Here is a 23,217-nt window from a genome sequence, read left to right on the forward strand (position 1 = left end):
AAATTTACCAAAGACTTTTCAGCTACTGAATTATCTTATTATGTCTTAAATTGGATTTTCTTTCTCCTCAGCTGAAGAAATGAACTCAAATTAAATGTTTGATTTTACCATGCCTTACAGTGTGAGATGATACAGCACTGAACTGGGAATGTATTTTAGTTTGGGTTTTTTTCACATTTTCACCATCGTGACTTATAAATTTCACGCCTGTTGAGAGTCCAAAAGAAATGAGTGTTTTATCAAAGCAGTGTTGCACGGTTGAACAACTTCCTACCCAACCACGCTATCCCCCCCCCCCTACTTTTTCTTTCCCCATCCATTTTATTCCAGGAAAAACTTCCCATCTCCATCTGTTTCTCCCTCATTTGTTTGTTTTCCCCTGTTTGCTTGTTGAACTTGGGTCTATTTTTCTTATACTCTTTCCTTTGCATCCATCCATTTCTATACAGCACTGTTGTCGTTTCCACCTAATCCCCCCACCTCCTCCTCGACTCTGTCTATTTTGCTTCCTTTTGCCTCTTTTTTCACCTTCGTGTGCACGTGTATCTGTGTCCGTCAGTCTACCACGCCACCGCAATTCATCATCATTTTATCTACAGCTCCCTCTAATTGGATCCTATCACAGTCCCACCTGACGAGCAGACAGGCGAGGATGGGGATGGGGGGGCAACGGGGGCTTACTCACTCCACCTAGCTCAGCCTCTGGTATCTACCTCAATCAACAGCTGCAAAGTTGTGTTGAGACCCGTGCGTTTCCTATTTTCCTTGACTCTTGCAGAGATAACGCTGGGATTTTAAAAAAGATTGATGTGCACTGAGGAGTGAAGAATTGAATGCAGGAGTGTGTTTTGGTGTGTGTGTGTTTTCTGTGTATGAATTCATCTGGTTTTGTCTTGAGTTCTGCAGAGGCAGGTCTCTGGCTCTTTCCTACAGCATCAGCAGTAGCAGAGGTTTAGTAATGAATGTATCAGAGTCCATCATAAGACTGGGAATGAAAACCTGCACCGCGATCCAAAACTAACTGCAGCGTTGGTTGTGGTGATGTGGGAGGAGCTTCTTCAATCTGCACTGTTGAAGGCATAGAGAGGCAAAATGTTTTTGAGACAATTTGAAAGGGGAGCCAATTTTAATAGCAATTCTTGTGAAAGACTGTCAATGTCTACTTTGACTGGTCCATCTTATACTCTTGTGATTGTATATTTTAAGCTTTTTGAGTTTTTTTCTAGCAAATCTACAACTTTTCAAAGTCAAACGTTTCTGTCAGTTTTTTTTTTTTTTTTTTTTTCCTGAAATTTACTTTTTCTATCCACAATTCTACTGTAGATAGAAAAAGTTAATTTCAGGCAAAAAGAATCTCTAAAATTAAGCTCAGAAATATTTGAGAAAAAACCATTACATTTCTGAGTTTCAAAAGTCCAAAGTTTGGAATATCTAATTTTGACTTTTGTAACTCTGACATTGCCAAGCTACTTCCTAGAAAATTTCTGAGGTTCAACTCAGAAATTCACAGTTTTTTTGGCAGAAATTGACTCTCTTTTTCTGTCTCTAACGACCCTAACATGCCATTGAATGATTATCTTGTATTTACCTCCAATTATTTTCAAATGAACTCTGATCAGCTGCCTTGACCCTGCTGAGGAGAGACCATATCAAACTACATTCAGGATGATCTAATTTTATAACTTTTTGCAAATAAATTACATTTTTGCCTCATTTGTCCAGAGTGACTTCTTCTACATGTTTACTGCATCTTTATGGTCACCAAGTTTCTCAAACAAACCTTTGAGGTCTTTACAGAAGAAAACCATTTATATTGAGATTAGATTAAAAAGCAGAAGGTTCTAATAATTAACTTTGTAGGGAATGGTGGGAACACTTCTGCTAGCCCATTATGATGCTAACAGTCAGGATCAGAATGCCTTTATTGTCTTTGTATAGAAGCACAATGAAAATGACAAGATTACGTAAGATAGGATGAGAAATGAAACAAATCTCACACTGTGTCCAAGCAGACACAATGTGGGCTGCAAAAAATCTTCACCAGCTAATAGTGTGGCTGGTTTTTTGTTGAGTTAGCAAAAACGCAAACATGCTAAGCTTTACCGGTCCATATCTTTTAGCAGCAGCTGGTAGCAGTGTAATTTACTAAATTTTTAACAATTGAACAGTGAATTTTAAAGGGCTAAATTAGCTGTTTGGTAAACTATCAGTTAAACACAGTTTTACATCTGTGTTGACATTGTGGTTATTGACTGTGTGAAGTTTGGTTGACGTTTATTCTATAAACGTGTAAACTTAGCGATCCTCAACAGCTACTGAACTGAAACCGTAGGTTAAGGTCTTTTAAAGAATCGCTTTCTGAAGCGTAAACATTCAGTAAGGTGTATAGTTACAAATTTGACACTGTGTAAGGCAAAACAACAAGTTTCAACATGGTTGACTTTAGCACACTAGCATTAGCTTTTGCTATATACCATATTGTTACAGCACTTTAGAGTTAGTGGGACTAATTTTTATGTTTCAGTTAGTGGTGCCCACCACTGTCCAAAGCCTATTGGTTACACTTTTACTGTCGTAGTAAAGGAGAATGAATACCCAACCATGCAAAAAGTTTTAGATTTTAATTTCTGAAAACTTTGGAACCGATGTGTCATTATAATTTTAGAGTCGTGCTCTACTTTGTGTTTGTCTATTACATGTAATCACAATGGAAACTTTTTCACAGCGCTGTACACTTTTTTTCTTAGAAGGTGTTTGATTAATGCCTGAGAAGGACACCAGAACTAACAAAAAGTCTGTCTCTTACTTTGCCTAAGGAATAGAAATGTCATTCAAAGTAATGAGAGTAAAGGCCAGAATTCCTTTAGAACCATGCTATTTAAATATTCAGCTTGATGAACAGCACTTACTGTTTTTACAGCTCATTCAATATTCAAAAGGCTTCAGAGCAGGCATGTCATTAAAGGACAAATCTGCCAAAAAAACTGGTAATAATAACCCTAAAAGTCAAACCTAAAAGCACAATCACTTCCGTGAAGCAATTACAGGAAGGCGAGCGACTAAATATGCATGATTTACCTCTCTGAAGCACAAAAGAACTGCAGGAGCTATCATTATGATCTGGAAATCAACTTCAATGATATGCCCATGAACTATTTTTGAGTCACCGTCCAACATCAGAGGCAGAAAGAATTCAAGGATCACAGCGCCCATGCTCGATCTTTCCTTTTGTAGAGTTCGGAAGCGCCAGGAGGTCGCAAATCAGCAACGCGAACCTGTGGTAATGCAAAAGTCAGCTAAATGAGGCGCAGCAGCTGACAGGTGTGGGACAAGCTGATGGAAAGGAGGTTGGCGGTGCTGCCAAAGCCACACATCGCCCCCCACCCCCACCCCACCCCACCCTTTTGTGTTGCTTGGTTCCATGTTGGACCGGTCGTGTGCTACGTTAGCTCAAAACTGGAATTGGTAAAACGCCTCACGTCCTGACTGGAGCTCAGGAAATGACGACTTCTACAATGGTGACAGCAACACAAAATAGCCTACACAAAAACTCATGACTTCCTGGAAGGTGTGTGAGTTTTCACGCTGATCTTACCGTGGTCTTCTGACACTGGATGCTGGAGCTGTTGAACCTCAGCGCCGGGACGCTGTGCGTGCTGCCCTGGATGTGAAAGATGCACTCGTAGTTCTGCTGTCCAGACTGAGGCTGGGGCAGGTTTTGAGCCAGGAGGGTGATCGGCCTCATTACCCCGGCTGGAATGTAGATCTGAGTGGAGGGCAGGATCTGAGGGCAGTCCTGGAGGAAGAATACAAAGTGAGGAAACGTAAATAAACGACAAACGTTAAAACCTCATAAATTTACAGTTTTTCACAAAGTTCTCACTTTGCAATTACAGAGAACATCTTAGTATTTTAAATGCATGACTTTATTATTCCTGGACGAGTTTCCCTTTCTTAGATAAATGTGGAATTTATCTAGAAACTTTAGAGTTTTTTTGCTGGAAGTATACTAGAGCAAAGTACACATTACACATTATTTTTCCCTTCATCTTCAATAACCCACATAGCCTGCTGTGAAAAATAAAATGTTTCTAAATAGTGACTAAGGCAGTAAAATTGCTTAAAAAAGCAAGGAGGACAGAAAAGAAAAGTGCAAAAGTCCCAAAATACAAAACTGGGCAGAACATCGTGTCAAATCAAAATACTACAAAACTGTACGCAGCTCTGGGTTTGACCAACATGTCATACTTAGGATGTCAGTTCAGAAATGACATTGTATTGGGGTGTGCTGTGGTGGTGCAGGGGGTTAGCACGCCCCACGTTTGGAGGCCTTAGTCCTCGACGTGGACGTCGCGGGTTCGACTCCCGGTCCTGACGACCTTTGCCGCATGTCTTCCCCCCTCTCCTCACCCGCTTTCCTGTCTGCCTACTGTCACAAAAATACGAGCCACTAGCGCCGCAAAAACTCTTCGGAGAAAAAAAAAATGGAAAAAATAAATAAAATAAAAGAAATTACATTGTATCAAGACAATCACGCTAAATTAAATTGTTGAAATGACAATGTAATTTCTCTTCCCTACCAGTAGGTGGCTCTACTCAGAAGATAATGGAGCTCTGCTGGGAAGGCAGCAGAAGATTAAAGATGCAATACAAAGTCATTAGAAAAAGAAAAACATGCGGCTCATGTCTGTGAATCATTACTTAACCTGAATGCTAGCATGAAGCGAAGCAAGAAGAAAACAATATATCATCATTGCTTCAATCCATAGAAAAAACATGCAGATTTAAAAGTGACTAAAATTGCCTTTGGCAGCACAATTTGGATAAATTCCCTCACGTCCATTATGATGAATCCGTTTTATTTTCCCTTCCCAACAGCGTTCTACCACACTGGACGCTAATCCAGCGCCATTCCAGCTTCCTTTCTTCTCCGGCCGACATCAACCAGCCTAAAACCCTTTCTTACAAATGATTATCTCTCAGGAGGATCAGCTTGTTTTTTTTGTTTTTTTCATTAAACACTGAATATTGAATGTAGCAGTGACTGGTTTAAAAAAAAAAAAAAAAAAGAGTACAAGCCAATTTGGAAAGAGAGCCCCGTTGCCATATTAATGAGGCTTTTACGGATATTAGGCATGTTTTGGCTTAAAGAAACCCATAACAGCATATTCTTATTCCTTCTGTACACACCAAACCAGCAGCCTGAGGCAGCATCTCCCACCATACTGTACTGTAACACTGTTTAATGGATTAAAGTGAGATAACTGAGAGTTCAGCACTTTAAACAGCCACCTACTTGATGCTTTTCAACCAAGAGCAAATTGGCCAAGACAGCATATTTTATTATGTTAATAGAGGCAAGGAAATTTCGCTTTTTTGCCTTAGCTAAAATAAAAGACCATAAAGGGAAAAAAAAACAGGTGTTTTTTTTATAATGCTTCACCAAATAAGATTTAACCCAGTCAAGATTAGAGAAGCTTCTTTGGGTCGCAGGTGAACTCTTAAATCTTCAGATACCATACCAGGGTACAAGATTTAAACTGTTTTACTTTCTCTGAAATCTAAACATGTAAATAAATAAATAAATAAACAAATCAGAAGCAAGTAGTTTCTAGCCTTCAGATTAACCTCAACAGTGATACAAGGATGTTGTAAATCATTGAATATTGTAAATCATGTATGAATATTGAAAAGCAAATGCAACAACTAATCCCAGTTCAAACACCATCAAGCACACTGTACTTGTCCTATTGTGATAGCAAACATTTGTATCAAAGAGAAATCTCAGACAGCAGAATGCTATGTAAGCAACAGGGAAGCAGAGCTGAGCCATACCAACAGTTTTATTAATACAGTGACAGAAAAACACGTGAGTCTAAAAGAAAAAGAAAATGCTGAGAGGATGACATAACACCAACCAAAAAACTCTTTCACTCTTTTCCAAAAGTCTTCATACTGTGTAACAACTAATTGAGAAACTGCAACAATATTTCAATGACCTGTTGATATATATTGTTATTATTATAGGGATAATAATGTAAAAAAATAAAATAAAATAAATAATAATAATAATAAAAAAATCTCTGTTTAAAATCACAGATACTTAATTTGAGAGATCCATGGTGGGTGGATGGAAGGATGGATGAATCCAGTAAGGGTTTATACCCCAAAGGTAAGAGCTTTTAATAGTTCTCATTTTAAAATGGTAATTCTATAAAAATCTAGACAGTAATTATCATGATCCAGTGTGTGTTCTTCAGGTGAGTATGGATTGTTCTTGTATAGATGATCTCTGGTGCATAGCCTTTTTCTGACCTGCTGTTAGATGGCACACTTGTCAGTAATCCCGTCATCAACATCACTGGGGATTTAAGTGATGGAGTCATTGGGACTCCACAAATTTTTACTCAGACTATGCAAGATTTTGTGTGTGTGTGTAGTTTCAGGAACTGACAATCTGACAGCACTATCCCTGACCCCTCTGCACCTCCTCGTTATCTGACCATCATTTGAGTGATGGGAGGTTAAGATTGTGGAAGACTCTGCACAATGACGACTCTTCACCAAACAGTTAATGTCACCAGTACCATTTAGCCACTCGAACCTTCTTGTGTTTTTTTTTTTTTTTACAGAGTTTTTCCTATACCCTTGCTTTAGATATTTATGTTCAGTTACCTTAGCAACAGTTTAATTAGTTCATCCTTCTCCTGGATCTAGGATTCACCTACTTGGCCCACCATCTTTGGAACACACTCCTCTTAAGACACTTCCGTCGTACTCAACACCAGGATAAGTCAAATACTTTCAACTCCGCCATATCTTAAAACCAGTAAGCCACTCTTCCAACTGTGCATTTCATAGCATTTTGGATGATTTTCAACCACTCTCTCCAGAATATTCCTTTCCCCTTCCAGAAGCCACAGACAAGGTTGAATTTTTCCTCTGAACAATTATTTTCTGTAAATATTGTGAATGTTCCGTGACTGAATCTACATAGTAAATTACCTCAAAACATCCCAGCAGTAATACTAAAACGACAACTGTTAGCTTAAAAACCATTAAAACAGGTTAGCTTTTTATCTGTGTGATCAGGTGCTGTCATTATCACAACTAAAAACATGTGAGGTAAAATAACTTCCTGTGAACTCCTCTACATAAATGCTGATATTTTTTTCCTCACAAAGTAAGAGGAAAGAAAACTGATAAGAGATCGAATCAATGCCAGGAAGCTCAGTGAAGCAGACTGTTAGTCAGTGAGGCTGACAGTCAAAATTTTAAGCAGTCACAGATGCTGTCAGAAGGCTCACAAGCCGATTCTAATCTTAGAAAAATAACAAAAAAAGATGAGCTGAAGGAAATATAAGGAATAAAGAGAAGGTAAAAAAAAAAACAAAAAAAAAAAAAAACACAACAGACTATCTGAAGGCGTCAGTCGGGATGGAAGAAAAAGAAATGTACAGAGAGAAGCACGGATGAATCCCATAATGATGGAGAACCGTTGCATGTTTTTACAAAATAAATGAACATGGAGGCAGAATATTGGAGGTATTGTTTGGATGATGGCTCCCTCTGTTTTTGGATGCTGTGTGCTTCGACGGATTTTTTGATGGTTGTTATGACGCGTAACCGTGGCAACAAGGTGTCTTCACAACAGGGAGCAGCTGATTAGCATCTCAAAAGCTAAAGTTCAAACCATATCTTCCATCGATCATAAAGAACATGTCTCTGCCCGGCTTTCCGACCAAACAGGCAAAAACAGATTTAATGAGGAGAAGCAAAAGCAAATGATGGGGATCAGCAGTGGTTGCCAATTACTGATGGTCAGGACATGTTTCTATGCAATATTATCTATGCTTCCCAAAAATCGAGCTGCTAGCTTTAATCAGAGGCTTCTTCAGCTCAATGGCAAAACTGACTGCTACCCTTCCTTCACACATCAACATCCACAAAGTATTTTTAAAGATACTGGAAAGATACCACTTACAACTTTTAATATCTCTTTTGCAAACATAAATCATTTTTAATTGAATTGGAATCACCATGAGTCACATAGTTTACCACTAAAGTGACCTGAACCTTCAGAGATACAGTTACAAAGTCAGCCTTTTATCACATGAAAAACATTTAAACGATAACAACTTGATCCAAGATCTAGAAAAAGTCATCCATGCGTTTTTCTTAAATCACATTAGTTACTCCATCAGTGTCTTAAAAAAGTCAATAAGATGGGCTAATGCAAAAGAAAAGAGCTTGTTACTAGTTTTCAGAGTTTGAGGTATCTCTAATAGTCTGAGTCTTTGCCAAACGAAAGATCCAACTTTGAAACAGACAGTAAGAACTGACCACCAGATCAATTTATGGAATCTGCACATAAAATATAGATGCATCTGAATCACGGTGGCATTGCTTTGAAGAACGTGATTGCACTCAAACACATCCCTCACATTGGGCTTACATGTATTGCACAAAAGACGCCACTGCACAAACCCCTGAAAGAGAAAGAGAGGGCAGCACACAAAGGAGGCAGGGAGCGAACAAAAGATTCAGCAGCAGAGGATTGTGGGAGCTGTTTCATTAGGAGTGGTGACAGGTGTCAGAGCTGAGTCTGCATCAGATAGCGGAGCGGCTCAACACAATGAGACACAACAATCTCCTTTACCTGGGGGAATCCTCTAATGCCTCTTTTCTCTCTCCACTCTTTTCTCTCTTCCTGCAGTTCACAATTGATCTTTTCTACATTCTGTGTAGCATCCCTGTTTTTACCTCTACTTTCACCTTCCGTTTGATCCTTTCTACTGGGATAACGGAAGATGCATTCCCTTTCTTTTTCCTTCTCCCCAGGACGTTTTTTTAGATCCATGCCTAGAATTCTGCCACTCGTTGCGCCTGGATACCGATCTGTACAACTGCAGATCAGCTAGAGGAAATGCCTTGTTAAAATCTGAAATCATATTATTGGGATTTAGAGATTAATGGAGAGGAGATTTTGAAAGTCATGCACGCTACAAACCTGGAATTTATTGCATTGTTTATCGCAAAAAAAGAAAAAAAAAATTCTTAAACGAATTTTGATTTATCCTTCACGAATAGTCACACAGTTATCTAAAAAAGACATAATCAGGAAGCTGAATATAAATAAACAACATACGTTTTACCTGCGGATACAATAAACAACGTAGGTTATGCTGGAAGCACATTATCGCCATCTAGCGATAGACGTTGGTAGTATAAGAGTGGCACTACTTGAACATAATGTTGCTCCACTATAAATTAATAAGTTGTATAGTGAAGGAAGCTGAACTTCTGCTACAAAGTTTAGCAGGAATCCTGTAAACTTTGCAGTTTACAGGAAGCGATCAGAAAGAAATCTTTGCCAGCAATAGAAACATTCCTCTGTCTCTGACTTCAATTGCTCAAAATGTGGAAGCGTGGCCAACACAGACTTAACGGCTTTGTTCATTTCCTCTGCTGCCATTGGCAAACTACACTCTTAGATAGTCTCCCATTAAAAAACAGTGTTCACAGCTTCATCTGATCGCTGATTCAAAATTCTACCACAGTGGAAATTCTACCAGAGAAATTGAGCTCTATGAGAGGAATCCCAGACGAAGCACTGAAGGAAGATGAGAATCAAGAGGAATTGTAAAAGAAAGGAAATAGTCAGGATAAGTCAACTTCATGAAATCTGTTAAAATCAGCAACACTGTTAAAAGTGTCTGTTCAAAAGACATATAAATACATTTGTAAGGCACTCTAGAAACATCTCGAGAAAGTTCTTGAAATCCTTGATTATTAACGTGATGATTGCCTTTATCTACAAAAACCTGTTTTATGGACAAAATATGCTGCAACTGGCCTGCAACAAATAAACAAAAATACACGTAATACACGCACAAACTGAACATCTCACACTAAAAGATACACACACAGACACACAAACACATTCTGACACCAATCCGGAGCTAAATCTTGCCCTCTGGCGTTGAGCTGTAAACTAGTGCTGGGGCCTGTGGAGTGTTTTACAGTAGCCTTGGGGCCAAACACACAGATGCTGTGATCAAAGGAGAGGAAGGTAAGCCTTCAGAAAGAAATTAGTCTGAGCCTCTCTTCCGAACTGCTGCTGTTAAATCTCTATTAGGGTTTCTAGCAGTTTCTACCACTGTCTGCCTGGATAGTCACTGCACTATGCTACGTTATTATAGGTTCAGAAAAGATTTGATTCCCTAAAATCTATTGATATTGAAGCAATTGAGTCGGAAAACTACAGCAGACAAAAACGAGTGGAATCCAGAACTTATGTCAGCAATTGTTGGGACGGATTTGAACTATTATTATTATTAACAAATTGATGTTCACTTTTATCACAAACATCAATTTGTTTTTGCTGACAAACCAGAAAAGAAAACTTATATTAATAATAATCTAACATTTTTAAATGTAGATGTAAAGAAATTAACTTAATTTTTATTTTACCACAATTTTTGTTCAGAAAAACACACAGATACTGGTATATATATATATATATACCAGTATATATATACTGGTATATATATATATATATATATATATATATATATATATATGTGTGTGTGTCTCAAAACTATTAAAGGTAAATTTTGACGTTGTTTTAATAGTGACAGCTGTCAGCGTAAAAGTGCTCAGAAATCTGAGTTTCCTTGTTCCAAATCGGAGAAACAACTATAATATCAAACATAAGGTTAAGGTTTTGAGTTATATACAACTGTATGGCTTCTAGTAGAAATGGTTTTGTGAGCATGAAACAACAGTCAGTGAATATGTTGGCAGGGTAGGTCTGTCACAATAAATTTTCCTGGATGATAAATTGTTCCAGAAGTTATTGCAATGAATAATAGTGTTGCTTTGACACCATCTTCAAGTCACATAATGCTAATGGGATAATGATGGAACTACACCCTCAAAGATCAAAATACTTTAAATGCTAACAAACATTTAACACTGGAACTTTAAGACATTTTAAACATCCAAAATAAATGAACAAAACACTTGAAACAACCAATAAAATGGACACAGAAGTATTTGGAAACAAAATTGTCCTTCAAAAAAGTATCTAGTTTAAAATATGCACCAGTCCGAAGACTTTTGTCATCCAGTCTTCGGTGGAAAGTGAGAGAGAAAAGAGAAAAAACAATCATGCAAATGTAAATGATCAAGCTCGTTTTAATTTATTCTGCGATTAATTTATACACTGCTTATTGCGACAGGGCTGTGTAAGTTTTTGAATGAATGAGCATTTTATTGTTGACTTGTGTCAGTCAAAAAATGTGCTTCTGCATCAGTTTGAAATTTGGACCGTTGCATTCCAAGTTGCAAAGGTGCAATAAAAAAATAACTTAAAAGTTTATGGAAAGCCAAAAAAACACTCAACAATTATTAAATCTTCTGTCACAGAAAAGACGGAAAAATTTAGCAGAGATGATACAAACAGGCATCATATTGCATTGTGAGGATTGGCTTAGCTTTTAAATTGAGAAAGTGGTTGCTAGAAAAACAACACGTTTTATTGTGTTAGCCTTGTCAGCAAACCTGATTCGATGACAGCCCGATACATGTGTGCGCTTGTGTTCCACAAAGGAAAACTGAGTGCCTTTTAAACGCATAGCAAGTGGATCAATCACAATTGTCGTGTTATTTGTTGCTGTGATGGCTTTGCTGCAATCCACGGTGCAAAGCAGACATCAATGCGGTAGACGCTGCATTGTGTGGGTTGGCATTCAGAGTTTCCAGCAACGTTTGAGTAAAAAAAAAAAAAAGACAAACAACTTCACTGGTTAGGTTGAACAAGGGATTTAGGTGGTTTGAGATCTTAAATTAAACACATCCATGTGAAAACGGTAAATTAAAGTGTAAAATACTACCTTTAGTGTGACATATTTTCTGTAAAATTTGACTGAAAACGTTTTGGAAGAACCTCTTTAATTACAGTTTAACATTCACTTTTCTTGAGTTTACACCGAAGAGCTTTTACATACATACATCTATAGTTTTATTTTCATTTTCTCATTCTTTAGTTCAAACTAGAGTTTGCACAAAGGTAAATAAATGTTCAATAAGATCTCCGATTGGCATCTTGAATGCTTAGAAGTTAATAACACTGTGAGAGTTACATAAATGTCCAACAAGCCCTGAATGTGCTCTGAAGGTGATGACTTCCTGTATTCTCCATGTTTCCAGGATAATGAGTAGGGTTGCAGGATAAAATCCTTCTCTAAAGAAAACATCTTTGCTTCAGTTAATCTCCTACAACCACTTATTAGATGCTGAAAGTTAACTTGAACTTTTTGACAAAATTTTTAAAGCTGTATACATCTACACATCACTAAAAGAAGACCATGTGGACAGTGAAACATGCTGGCATCCTGTTCTGTGGTCACTTTTCCTTACATAGAACTGTGTTTTGGTTTAAAGTGGTTGAAATTTGTGAGTGATCCCAAATACCATCCAGTTTGACCCAAAACCTTCAGGTGCATAGAAAGCTGGAGATGAAGATTTTTTTAGAAATGACATATGCTTTACTATAAGAACTCTTACATTTTCAAATAATGTCAAAATAACTCTGAGGAAAAATCCTTTGGGGTCTCCAGGAGAGGTGAACTGTTGCAAGGTAAAGTCAAGGTTTGGGATTCTGATAGACCACCTACCAAATAAAGACTGCATTAACTCCAACAAATTTACCAGTTCAGCAGTTAAAACTGGACATGATTTTTGGTGAATTCAAGGTAGAAATGACAAAATTACTAATCAGTCTCATTTTGTATATATGAGAAAACACAGGCTTTTTAATCAAGGTGTATAGACTTTTGAGATCCACTGCAGATCTTGTGTCACCTAAAGGAGCCAAAGTTTCTTCAGTACATTTTGGACAGGAAGTTCAGGATACAGTGGGTGGTTATGTAACAGAACACCTGAGGGTTTCACAGGCACTACTTTAAAACAACACAGTTTTCCAATCTAACTGGAAAGATATGTGTACACATCTTCCTAACATCTGATCTCCTCTCGTCCCCCTCTGGTCTCTACCTGCCCTGTGGTTTATTTAACCACTGCAATGCCTGAAGTCAAGAACTCCAGCTGACTAGGACACCCTGCTGCATTTTCATATTGACTTTTCCTCTTCTCCTCAGTCTTCATGCCCTAAATCACTTCTTTTTTCCCATTATTGCCACATTCTCTTATCCTTTTCCTGTGGCTGTGCGAACCAAAGAAAAAAATAATGGGAGGCATGCATTTACTCTCCCAGAACTAGGAACACGTTTGTGGAGCTGCAGCAGAGAATTTATTTGTAAAAGAAAACAATAAAGCGACTTAATTCATGTCAAAGACAGAAAAAGAAAGAAGTGGAAAACAATGACAATTGTTTGACTTTTGTTTGCCTGTTTTTTTCTTCTTCTTCTTGATTTTCATCAGGATGACATCGCTACACTGACATCGATGTCACACATGAGGCGAGTTCCCCGATTGGCTGCTGGCTGTCACCGACCAGGCCACCTCACCGAGGCACAGACAACCTCAGAGTATGATGGATGAGGAGGTCCATGTGTGTTTGTCTGTGTGTGTATTACAGGAGGTGAGAGAGGGGGGTCAACACGGTGTGGATGGTCCCAACGGATTAAAGTCACAGACCAATGGAGCGTTTCAGAAAGAAGGGGGCGAGACCCCATTGACAGGTTTTCTTCTCCACTCACACAGAAGAGACGCTGATATGATGACCAAACGTCCCAGTAGAAGAGGGAGAGTAATCCGTTCAGCAATATCTCAGTTGGACACACTAATATAGTTATACCCTTAGAGAATAAATTTAACAGGAGGTAACACACTCTCACATACCAGATGTACAGCGGATCATGCACTAAATCCCAGCAGGTCACACAACTCAATCTATGGGGAGACAATTCATGTAACGTTACACACAACGGTTCTTACCCACAGATTATTTTCTCTTTTTAAACTTTTCTTTAACCTGATCAAGCAAAACAAAAAAAAAATCTAATTTAAGAACAATGTCACTACGACACAACTTGGCTAGAACCGAAGCATTAGCTAGATAGACTTGATAATGGAGAAGGGGCTTAGCTTGAGTCAAATCCAACACCTTGAGTCTATGTCAGCTCTCAGAAGTTTAATTCTTTGTGTTTGTGAACTGAGTCCAGATCCAGTGGCTGGTGTTTCCTAGTTTATGAAAACTGCAAAAAGACACTGCTTTTAGTGAGATATCTACTAGATTGACAACGTAGCCCTTTATCAAAAGAGTCCATTAGAATAGTTGTGTCCTGAGTGTTATCTCTGATGGATAAGTGTGATTGTGGAGCTATCAGTTGGGATGCTATCAGGTCTGAATGGTCAAAAAGGAGGATGTAGATGATAAGCATCAGCTACCCGATCAATAGCTGCTCCTAAAATACCTGTTGGTGTGTGTGTGCGTGTGTGCGTGTGTGTGTGTGTGTGTGTATTAGTACATGTCAGATCAGAAGTTATCCAGAACTGCCTGTCTAGGTGACGTTTTGTGCTCTTTTTCTTTTGGCCTGCAGGTTCAAAATTTGATGAATTTTGTTTTATAGCATTGGAGAATGACAAAGTGCTCATTGCCACATGGGAACTCTCCATAAGGAGTCCTACAATCTATTTTAAATCACGACCCAGGGAATAACGAGAGACTTCTGTGACCCAGCTTGGAGTCAGGCAACCTTTTCAAGGTCAGTGTAAAAGCCAGTGATGAACGCTCAAACTTTCACAGTAAAGGGCATGAGGTTGTGACTTTCACCTTCTTAATCAGTTCTGAATCTGGTTTGGTAAAGCTTAAAAATCCCCAGACAAAGAAAACTTATACATACTACACTAACTTGCAAGAAAATTTAATAGGGCCCAAAAAACGCACTCCTTTACAAAGCTCGTTTCATCTTTGTTTTTTGTTTTCCCCTGTGCTTCAGTTCAATGAGAAAACTTTTCAACTGAGTTCCTAGTCGTAGTCTCAGGTGGAAGGAGGGCAGGAACCCCATCGCAGCAGAATGGGGACTCTTCTGTTCAATAAAAGGCACTTTGAACTGCGCTGGAAGCCTTTTGGAGTGTCCACCCACTTACAGCCCTTTCCTGTGGGGAATATGGAGATAGTTGAAGTGGTAAAGATAAAGGCGTTATGCTATTATATACTGGAGATGCATGAATAAAAACAACAGACTGACTTCGTTACAGCTTAATCTGAAGAATTTTTAAAATTCACTTTTAAAAACACTGCAAAGCTGAATACATAATTTTCATATAATTTAACTGGGGAAACATATTACCTCTGCCTCATGTTTGAAAAACAAGTGAAACTGCAAAGGAAATTGTGTCTAGAAATGGGCAATAAATATAAAGAGATAGCAGATTATTTGATGCCTACTGAATTTTGAGTGTGGCTTACATCTGCTGATGCATAACAAGGTATTAAAGCTGGAAATTTGGAGTTAAAATCTTGCCATTCTTCATGTCGAAATGTCACACAATTAGGAATGTCAGTTAACCTGGAAATAAATTTGCTTTTAAAAGACAAGAGTCTTCAAATTCTGAGAGTAAAGATACATATCCTCAGTCATTACTGTACCTCCATTATGACCGTGGAGGCTTGAAGTGCCCAAATTTCCATTTGTATTACTGTGCTGTGAGGTCTATGATGTTTTATTACAGTAATCATTCTCCACATTGGACTGACATGGAGACTCAGGATTTATAATTGACTCTCCCTTCGTATTTGTATTCAAATTCAATAATAAAGCTTCTGAAACAGACTAAGAATCAATTTCTTAAAACTATGATTAGAACATGGAGAGACGTAAAATAAATTTTAAATGAGCCAAACTGTCTCTGTTCAGTCCAATGTGGGATAACCTATTTTTTGTACCTGGTAGAGCTGATGCAAAGTTTAAAGCATGGAAAGACAAAGGACTCCAAATCTTTATGTACTAGACACAGGCATACTACTGAGCTTTCAGGATCTACGACATAAATTCCACCTAGATAAGAAACACTTCTTTCAACACAGAAACTACAAAAATATGAGTCAAAATAATGAGCTGACAAAACATGCCAAGTCAACTTTAGAAAGAATTTTAACAAAGGACAGTTTGAAGAAAGGTATTATATCAGAGTTTTATCACTCAAAGATGTTACATATATCTGAAGGATCTCATGACAGACTTCAGGCTTGAAAGGAAGATTTACTGCTAGAATTATCTGAGGAAGATTGGCAAACAGCATGCAAGCTGGCCAACACCAGCTCTATAAACACAGCTCTTAAAATGATCCAATTCAAATGGTTAATGTGAGTTAACATAACACCAGTGGACCTCAATATGTAAAATAGGGAGATACTTGATGCATGTCCAAAATGTACAGAAAACAGAGGGACTCTGGTTCAGTGTCTGTCGTATTGTAGGAACATTATGCTGGTTTGGAAAGAGGCAAAGATGTAATAATTTCCAAACAAATAATATTGGATCCAAAGCTGTTTGTGTTTGGACTGTACCCAGAAAAACATAATTATACTAAAAACGATCAAACATTTATAAACTTAAATTTGCTCAATGCGAAAAGATGTATATCACTGTTCTGGACCCTCCCTCTGGAAAAAAAATAAATAAATTATGTGTATTAAAGGGCAAACAGGATTTGTTTGAGTTCATCTGGAATCCCTTCATTATGTATGTCAGGAATCTGAACATGCCTGAAGACAATATAAGTGACTGAAAAAAAAAAAAAGTCAACCGCAGTTCCTGAAGACAGTTCTCTTAGAGGACCACACTGTTGAATGAGGATTGTGAGAGTCATTTTGTTGATGTCAGTTTGTATTTTATTTTGGCATTTTCCATGCTGTTTGAAATCTCAAGTGTTAAACTGAGAATCACATTTCTTTAAGATTAAAGGAAGACTGCTGCTTTTCAGAAGCTAGTCATGCTAATTATGCTGACTGCTAGTATAAGACCCATTTGTTATTATTTTAATATCGTAGTAAAACCATATTTTGTTCCCTCTCACAGGTGTGATGTCACCTATGCTCACTTTAAGTAATGACCATTCAGCACAGAGAACACAAAAAATATTGCAATAATTTCTTTAAGACACATTTTATGAACTCACCACAACAGCCGTTCAGCCACAAAGGTACAAATGGACACAATCCTTAAATGTAGCCTTAATGCAGCAGGCTATGTGCAACATGGCAGGATTTTTCAACTGATAAACCATCAAGCAGAATATACAACCTTATTGTTTATAAGTAGCAACAGAAGTAAGTCAAGATCTTGGTTGGGTGGATTTGGCTGGATAGTAAGGAGCTAAAACCCTTCCAGTTATATTTAGCTTTATTCCACTTATGATTTAAAGACCTCAACACAACCACAGGAAAGAAATTAGACAGAAGGGAAGACATTTTAGCTAAATGTTCCCCTTCACAATGCTCAACTGTTTAATGGTCATTTAATTTACCCAATGAGACGGTGAGCAACAACAAACGTCTTAAAACCAATTTTCCACATGTGATTACTTGTGTGCATTAGGAACAACAAAAGTGCTGGGGTGAGAATTATTAAGCCAGTGCAATGGGGGAAGGAGTTAAGGTCAGTCAACTCAATAAATATTGGCAAAGGTTTATACGACTGAGTTCACAATTTATTCCCGTATGTGTCTTATATGGTAGCTTGCAAAGAAAACCTTTTCACATTTTTCTATACTTCAACTGTATTGTTGTCAAGACACTCATGTAAAATAGATCTCTGATCTCAAGGAGCTTTCTCCTGGTTAAAGAAAGGTTGCAACAACAAATTTTAAAGCATTTTACTGGGATTTTAAGAAATAGAAAGACTCATGTAACTAACCTTTTTCCGAGAACAGGAATCAAACCTTGGACAATCTATAGCTTCTGCACATGGTGTGTGTCTAGTCTAACAACGGAGCAAACCAGGGCACCAGATTTACTTTGTTGTATAATACTAAATTATTTTTCTAGGTTGTGCTGGTTTATGCAGAGAAATCTCAATGAAATACATAGAACTTTATAACAACATAAGGGAAGTTTTATAGGGTATGGTACCATGGAAAGGCAAAAACAAATACTATGAATACCAATAAAAAACAAGGAAAAGACACCTAAAATCCAGGGCAACTTCATTACTAGCATTGATTGTGTTTCATGTTCTGCAGACAAAAGCAAGTTCTGAAAACCACAATGTAAATCTATACCATAATCAAATGCTTTTCAGAAGCCGGGCTTAAAGACAAGATTAAAGCCTGGGCAGATAACATTAGATAATGATATGGAATTATCGAGTAGATATTATGGAGACACAAGGCGCGGTTAGAGTCAGGAAACTCAAGTATCCTTTCATCTTGTGAATGGTTAAACATCTCTCGCATCCTCCTACAGTCCTCCTTTCATCGACAAGTGCCGCCTTTTCTCTCGCTTCGTGTTAATGATTTCCCCCCTTCCATCACAGCTGTCCTCAATTAATCTTCATCCAACTGGCCATCCTTCCCCCCCTACTTTTCCCTCCTTCACAAATTACTTTTTAAACCTTTCTATCCCTTCATCTCCTGCTCTCATCCTGCATGTTTTTCCTAAAATCAGCGGACCTAGAGCTAAGTTTCAATGACAAATACTCTCAAAATGTTTTGAACTTATGTACTGCCAAGTCTGAGTTCTTGTCATGATACAGCTGGTAATACAGCTAATACAGGATCAAATAAAACTGGGTCTTTTGTAGATCTTTATGGACAGAGAACACAGATGAATCAGGCATCAAGTCAGGTTCGTACAAACAAACAGCAGCATGAAGGCCAAGGAACAGAGAAGTTACTTTGCTTTCATTCAGGGTGAGGTTAAGGGACACCGAGGACATGTGCAAGAAGGTGCCTGGGTCCGAGGAGACCAAAACAGAACTGGGTCTGCATACACAATAACTTGTGGCAAGATATAGGTGTGGACATCACAATACTCACCATTCTCAATAATAAAGGTGGTAGTGGATTTAGTGGTGCATTCACATCACCCGTTTAGTCCGCTTTAATTGAAATGCAGTTTATTTACTTAGACGGTCTGGCTCAATTGGGGAGATGTGACTGGAACTCTGTTGCGGAACAAAACAACAAACTGTGTTTGCCTACAAACGTAGGTCTCAGTTCAGTTGAAGTGAACTTTGATGTGGTTCAAGTGAACATGTGAATGCCAAGTGAAAGGGAGATTTCTCCAAAAGCAGGAAGTAGATTGCAGCACAGGGTATTTTGGGTAAATACAAAATAAACAAAGGAGCAAGTCTAAGGATAGCACAAGAAATGTCTCAGTCTTTTGCCAAAGACAAAAGAGAAATCCTACAATCAGTAGGATGCTAAAATCTAACTGCTAAAATCTAAAACCACTTGATGTTTTTTTTTTTTTTTTTACATTTCATAAAAAAAAGAAGTTGCACTCTGTTTCTTCAGAGGTTTTCATGTTGTTTACTTCAGTGTTTGTTGGTACAGTGCCACTGCAGCCATGGGTTGCTCAAAGAGTTTAGTTTGTTTGATAAAGTACAGTGGGAAAGAGAACTGCACCAGTTGAAAATCAAACAAATGTTGGGCCCCAATTGAACTACCAGACTATTAAGGTGTGAAAACACACTAACTTTTGCCTTCCTACGCATTTCTGCTTGTGCATTACATACAACACGGCCAAACATTAACAATTCAGTAACGTAAAATCATATCCAATGGCTTCAAACTTCCAGGAAGCAATGATTTCTCAAGAGCTGAGGGTCCAGACCCTCCAGATGAAGCAACGCATAGAAGAACGGCCTGGTTTTTGCCAGACTAAACAGGAAACCTGTAAACAACTCCAAAGACTTGAGACTGGGGTAGTGGTTCATCAATACTCTCTAACAAGGTATTTTAAATAGCGCATAGGAACAGGGATGTTGTAGTATAAACTGTGTGAACAATATAATATTGTGGTTTAAGCTAAAATGCTCCTCCTTTAACAACTAGAGTAACACCACAGTCCTCCCATGATGTGGATACTCAACCCTTTGCTTCTCATCTCCGCCGTCGCTCCCCATTAAACAGGGCAATGATCAGAGAGGCATCTTTAAGCTTTAATACACTATGAATAATTAAATTGTGTATAAGCATGCTTACACACGCACATGCACGCACACACACAATAAAGGACACACTGTTGAGCCTATCAGTGGCAAGCAGCTTCCCCCAGCCAGAAAGACCCAGAGGGAGAAGGGGAAGCCTGATCTGTGCCAGTTCCAGCTTCAGAGCTTCCAAAGCCGGGGCTGCTCCGAGCTGCGCATCAACAGCCCGAGTCCCGGCAATCTGAAACAATGAAGAGACAGCTGTAACTCTGACACCCATAGCTGAGAGACAAAGGGAGAGAGTGTCTGGCTCCAGTTAATTGACTTGTTGAGGGAGTGAGGGAGCCGTTTAACAAGAGGAGAGGGCTCAGTGGGCTTCGGATCAAACGGGAAAATAAGATGAGCTGGAGAGATCCAAGGCTTTTCTTCTGGCATTACGTATGAGCATTTGCTTATCTGTAAACACTGATCTGCTGGAACATCACGCTTACCTACCTGACATACAGGTGTAGAAGGATTCCCATTGCCTGGTAGACCAACACAAAGTAGTAAATAATTAAGTAAAAGTCAGCCCTATTTACTCTGATACCCCCAATTGAATCCAGTCCAACCAAACCCAGTTCCAATGTGCTGCTGGATTTCTAACAAAATATGCAGAAAGAGATTTAAAATGAAGAAGCAACAGCAAAGGAGCTGGATCAGCAGTTCCTTCTAAGAACAGATGGTTTCATGCAGGACACGTTAAAGTGGAATGTCATCTCCTGACAGTCATTAGACAACAGTCTCTTCAGAGTCATTGCAAGTCTGAAAGCTACCAGAGATCTTCACTACCCACAACGCCTCTTTAAAGATATTTGGATGATGAGTTATAAGATCATTTAATTTTGCTGGGGTAAATGAAGAATTTTTGATGGATATGTCAGCGGAACAGCTCCTCTCAGATGTGTAGGAGATAAAGTCTGAAAAGCCAGACTGAGATGGTTTGGACATGTACAGAGGAGAGACAGAGAATACATCGAAAGAAGGATGGAGAGACCAAAGAGGAGTTTTATGGATGGAGTGGAAGAGGACATGAAGGTAGTTGGTGTGAGAGAAGAAGATGCGGAAGATAGGGTTACATGGAGACGGATGACTCGCTGTGGAGACTCGAAAAGGGGAGAAACCGAAAGGAAAAGAAGAAATAAAATACTTTTGAATTGAATTAATTCTACTCTGCAAATCTGACCTTTACAGAGGAGTGGCAAGAAGAAAATGATTGAAAGACAGCTATAAGACATCATGTTTGTAGTTCATAAGTTGTGTAGCAAACACAAGAAAGTGGGACCAAAATTAAACTTTTTGACCCAGATGCAAAATGATGTGAATTAACACTTTGAGTCATCTTGAACACACATTTTCACCACTATGAAACGTGTGCTGATCAGAGATAACTGGAGTTAAACACAGAGCAATCCAGGAAAAAAAAATAAATAAAAAAAATATGCAAACCACTGTAGGTAGGTGTGATATGGTTATAAACCTCTATAAACGTCACGTCATATCAGCAGGAAATCCTTTGGTTTGGGGGTCCGATTTGTTCTCACACCCTCTGAATGCTCACATGAAACGGGGGTTTGTTGCATTTTATTTTTTTTTTCAGTGCCTTGGGTTCCTCTGCGTGTTCCATAGAGAAATGTTCCGGAGCCGTTCATGCTGTGTAACTGGGCGTATCACTTGCCGGCTGCCGTTAGGGAGTGTGTGACCGGCCTATTAAGTTAGCAGAGACGTGTTGAAGTAACATGCCGCTTCCAGTAGAACATTAATCAGTGCTATTAACTTCACCTGTCAGAGGTTTTAATGACGTGAGCTGATCATTTCGTGTGTGTTGGTGCGCTGCTGTCCTCCGCAGCCATGCGACTTGACTTGACAGCAACGTACGACCGTCTGATCGGCGCAGTCGTCAAGTTGATGCATTCTCTAATTAGTGGCGCGAAAGCTATCGCTGATCTGCGTATCTTTATTCATTCTGTGTACATCTGGAGTTTAAAGCAGCATGCTAATGGTAATTAATGAGGCAGGACTACAAAGCTGCTGGTGCACACCTCTGTGCAGCAGCAAGTATGTCAACCGTATTCGTTTAAGTGTAAGGAGGCCAGGCTGGAGAAAATAGAGCAAATATATTTAAAAACGGGAGGAAAAGAAGGAGAAAGGCAAAGTCTGATCAGCATAGAAAGAAGGGAATGGAGCAAGACAAAAGGAGAAGAAAAACGGCAAGGAAGTCGGTTCACACTGTGGGCTGAGTCTTAGCGGGCGCGATGCGCTTTCGCATTCTGAAAAGGTCAGCGCCTCGACGGTTAACTAAACTGTTTCGGAGCGGCTGATGCAGAACCGGCTCTGGCTCGTAATGAGCACTTCCTTTGACAGATTCGGATGACTTCACTCAGGCGTTGTCTTAATGAATACATCACACCGAGAGAAACATCCATCTCTGAGCTGGAATTTCTGCAAACACGATTAGGAGAAACGAACAGAAAACAATTTAATTTCACTAAAACGTTGTTTAAAAATCTGTATATTTAATGTCACTGCTGTTGCTGGACTGAAAAAAGAGAGACTGGACTCTGTAAGCTGTGATGTGCCTTCAAAATCAACAGCCACCTTTTGCAACAAGACAGAGGGGTAGGGATGGGCGACGTGGACTGTAATTTTTTTCAAAATATTTAGAGATATTCTGAAAGCAATGAAAGTGTTAATTACTTATTTGCTGTGGAACTGTGTGGCTGTGACTACATGACAACAATCATAGCACCACAAACACGAATAATGCTGTAGAAAAACATTCCCATTTCTGTAAGACACCAGTCATATAAAAAATGTTTGATTTATGTCACTAAACTTATCATAGTAACTGCATTTAATCATATTTTCAAATTAACTGAGAGTAGTGATATTCTCACTAAAACAGCAGAGAAGATACTTAAACTAAATGTTGACATTACAGAGTTTTACCTTTATATGTATATGAAGCGCCTAATCAGTTACTGATTATATCATTTGCACATGCTGAAACAGTTAGAATTGTTCCATGTGGCGCCCCTTCGAGCATGGCGCCCAT

The 23,217-nt window shown here is 38.7% G+C and overlaps 1 protein-coding gene across 1 annotated transcript in view; it reads right to left on the reverse strand.

The window, feature by feature from the left end:
• The window catches only part of LOC122840476 (plexin-A1-like), a 124,080-nt gene that overhangs the window by 89,557 nt on the left and 11,306 nt on the right, over positions 1 to 23,217 (reverse strand). The window contains exon 6 of the mRNA XM_044136879.1: positions 3,596 to 3,796. Within this exon, the coding sequence (XP_043992814.1) occupies positions 3,596 to 3,796 (201 nt within the window). The remainder of the gene's footprint in view (positions 1 to 3,595; positions 3,797 to 23,217) is intronic.

Source organism: Gambusia affinis, linkage group LG01, assembly GCF_019740435.1.
Source record: "Gambusia affinis linkage group LG01, SWU_Gaff_1.0, whole genome shotgun sequence".
In the NCBI taxonomy this organism is placed as follows: Eukaryota; Metazoa; Chordata; class Actinopteri; order Cyprinodontiformes; family Poeciliidae; genus Gambusia; species Gambusia affinis.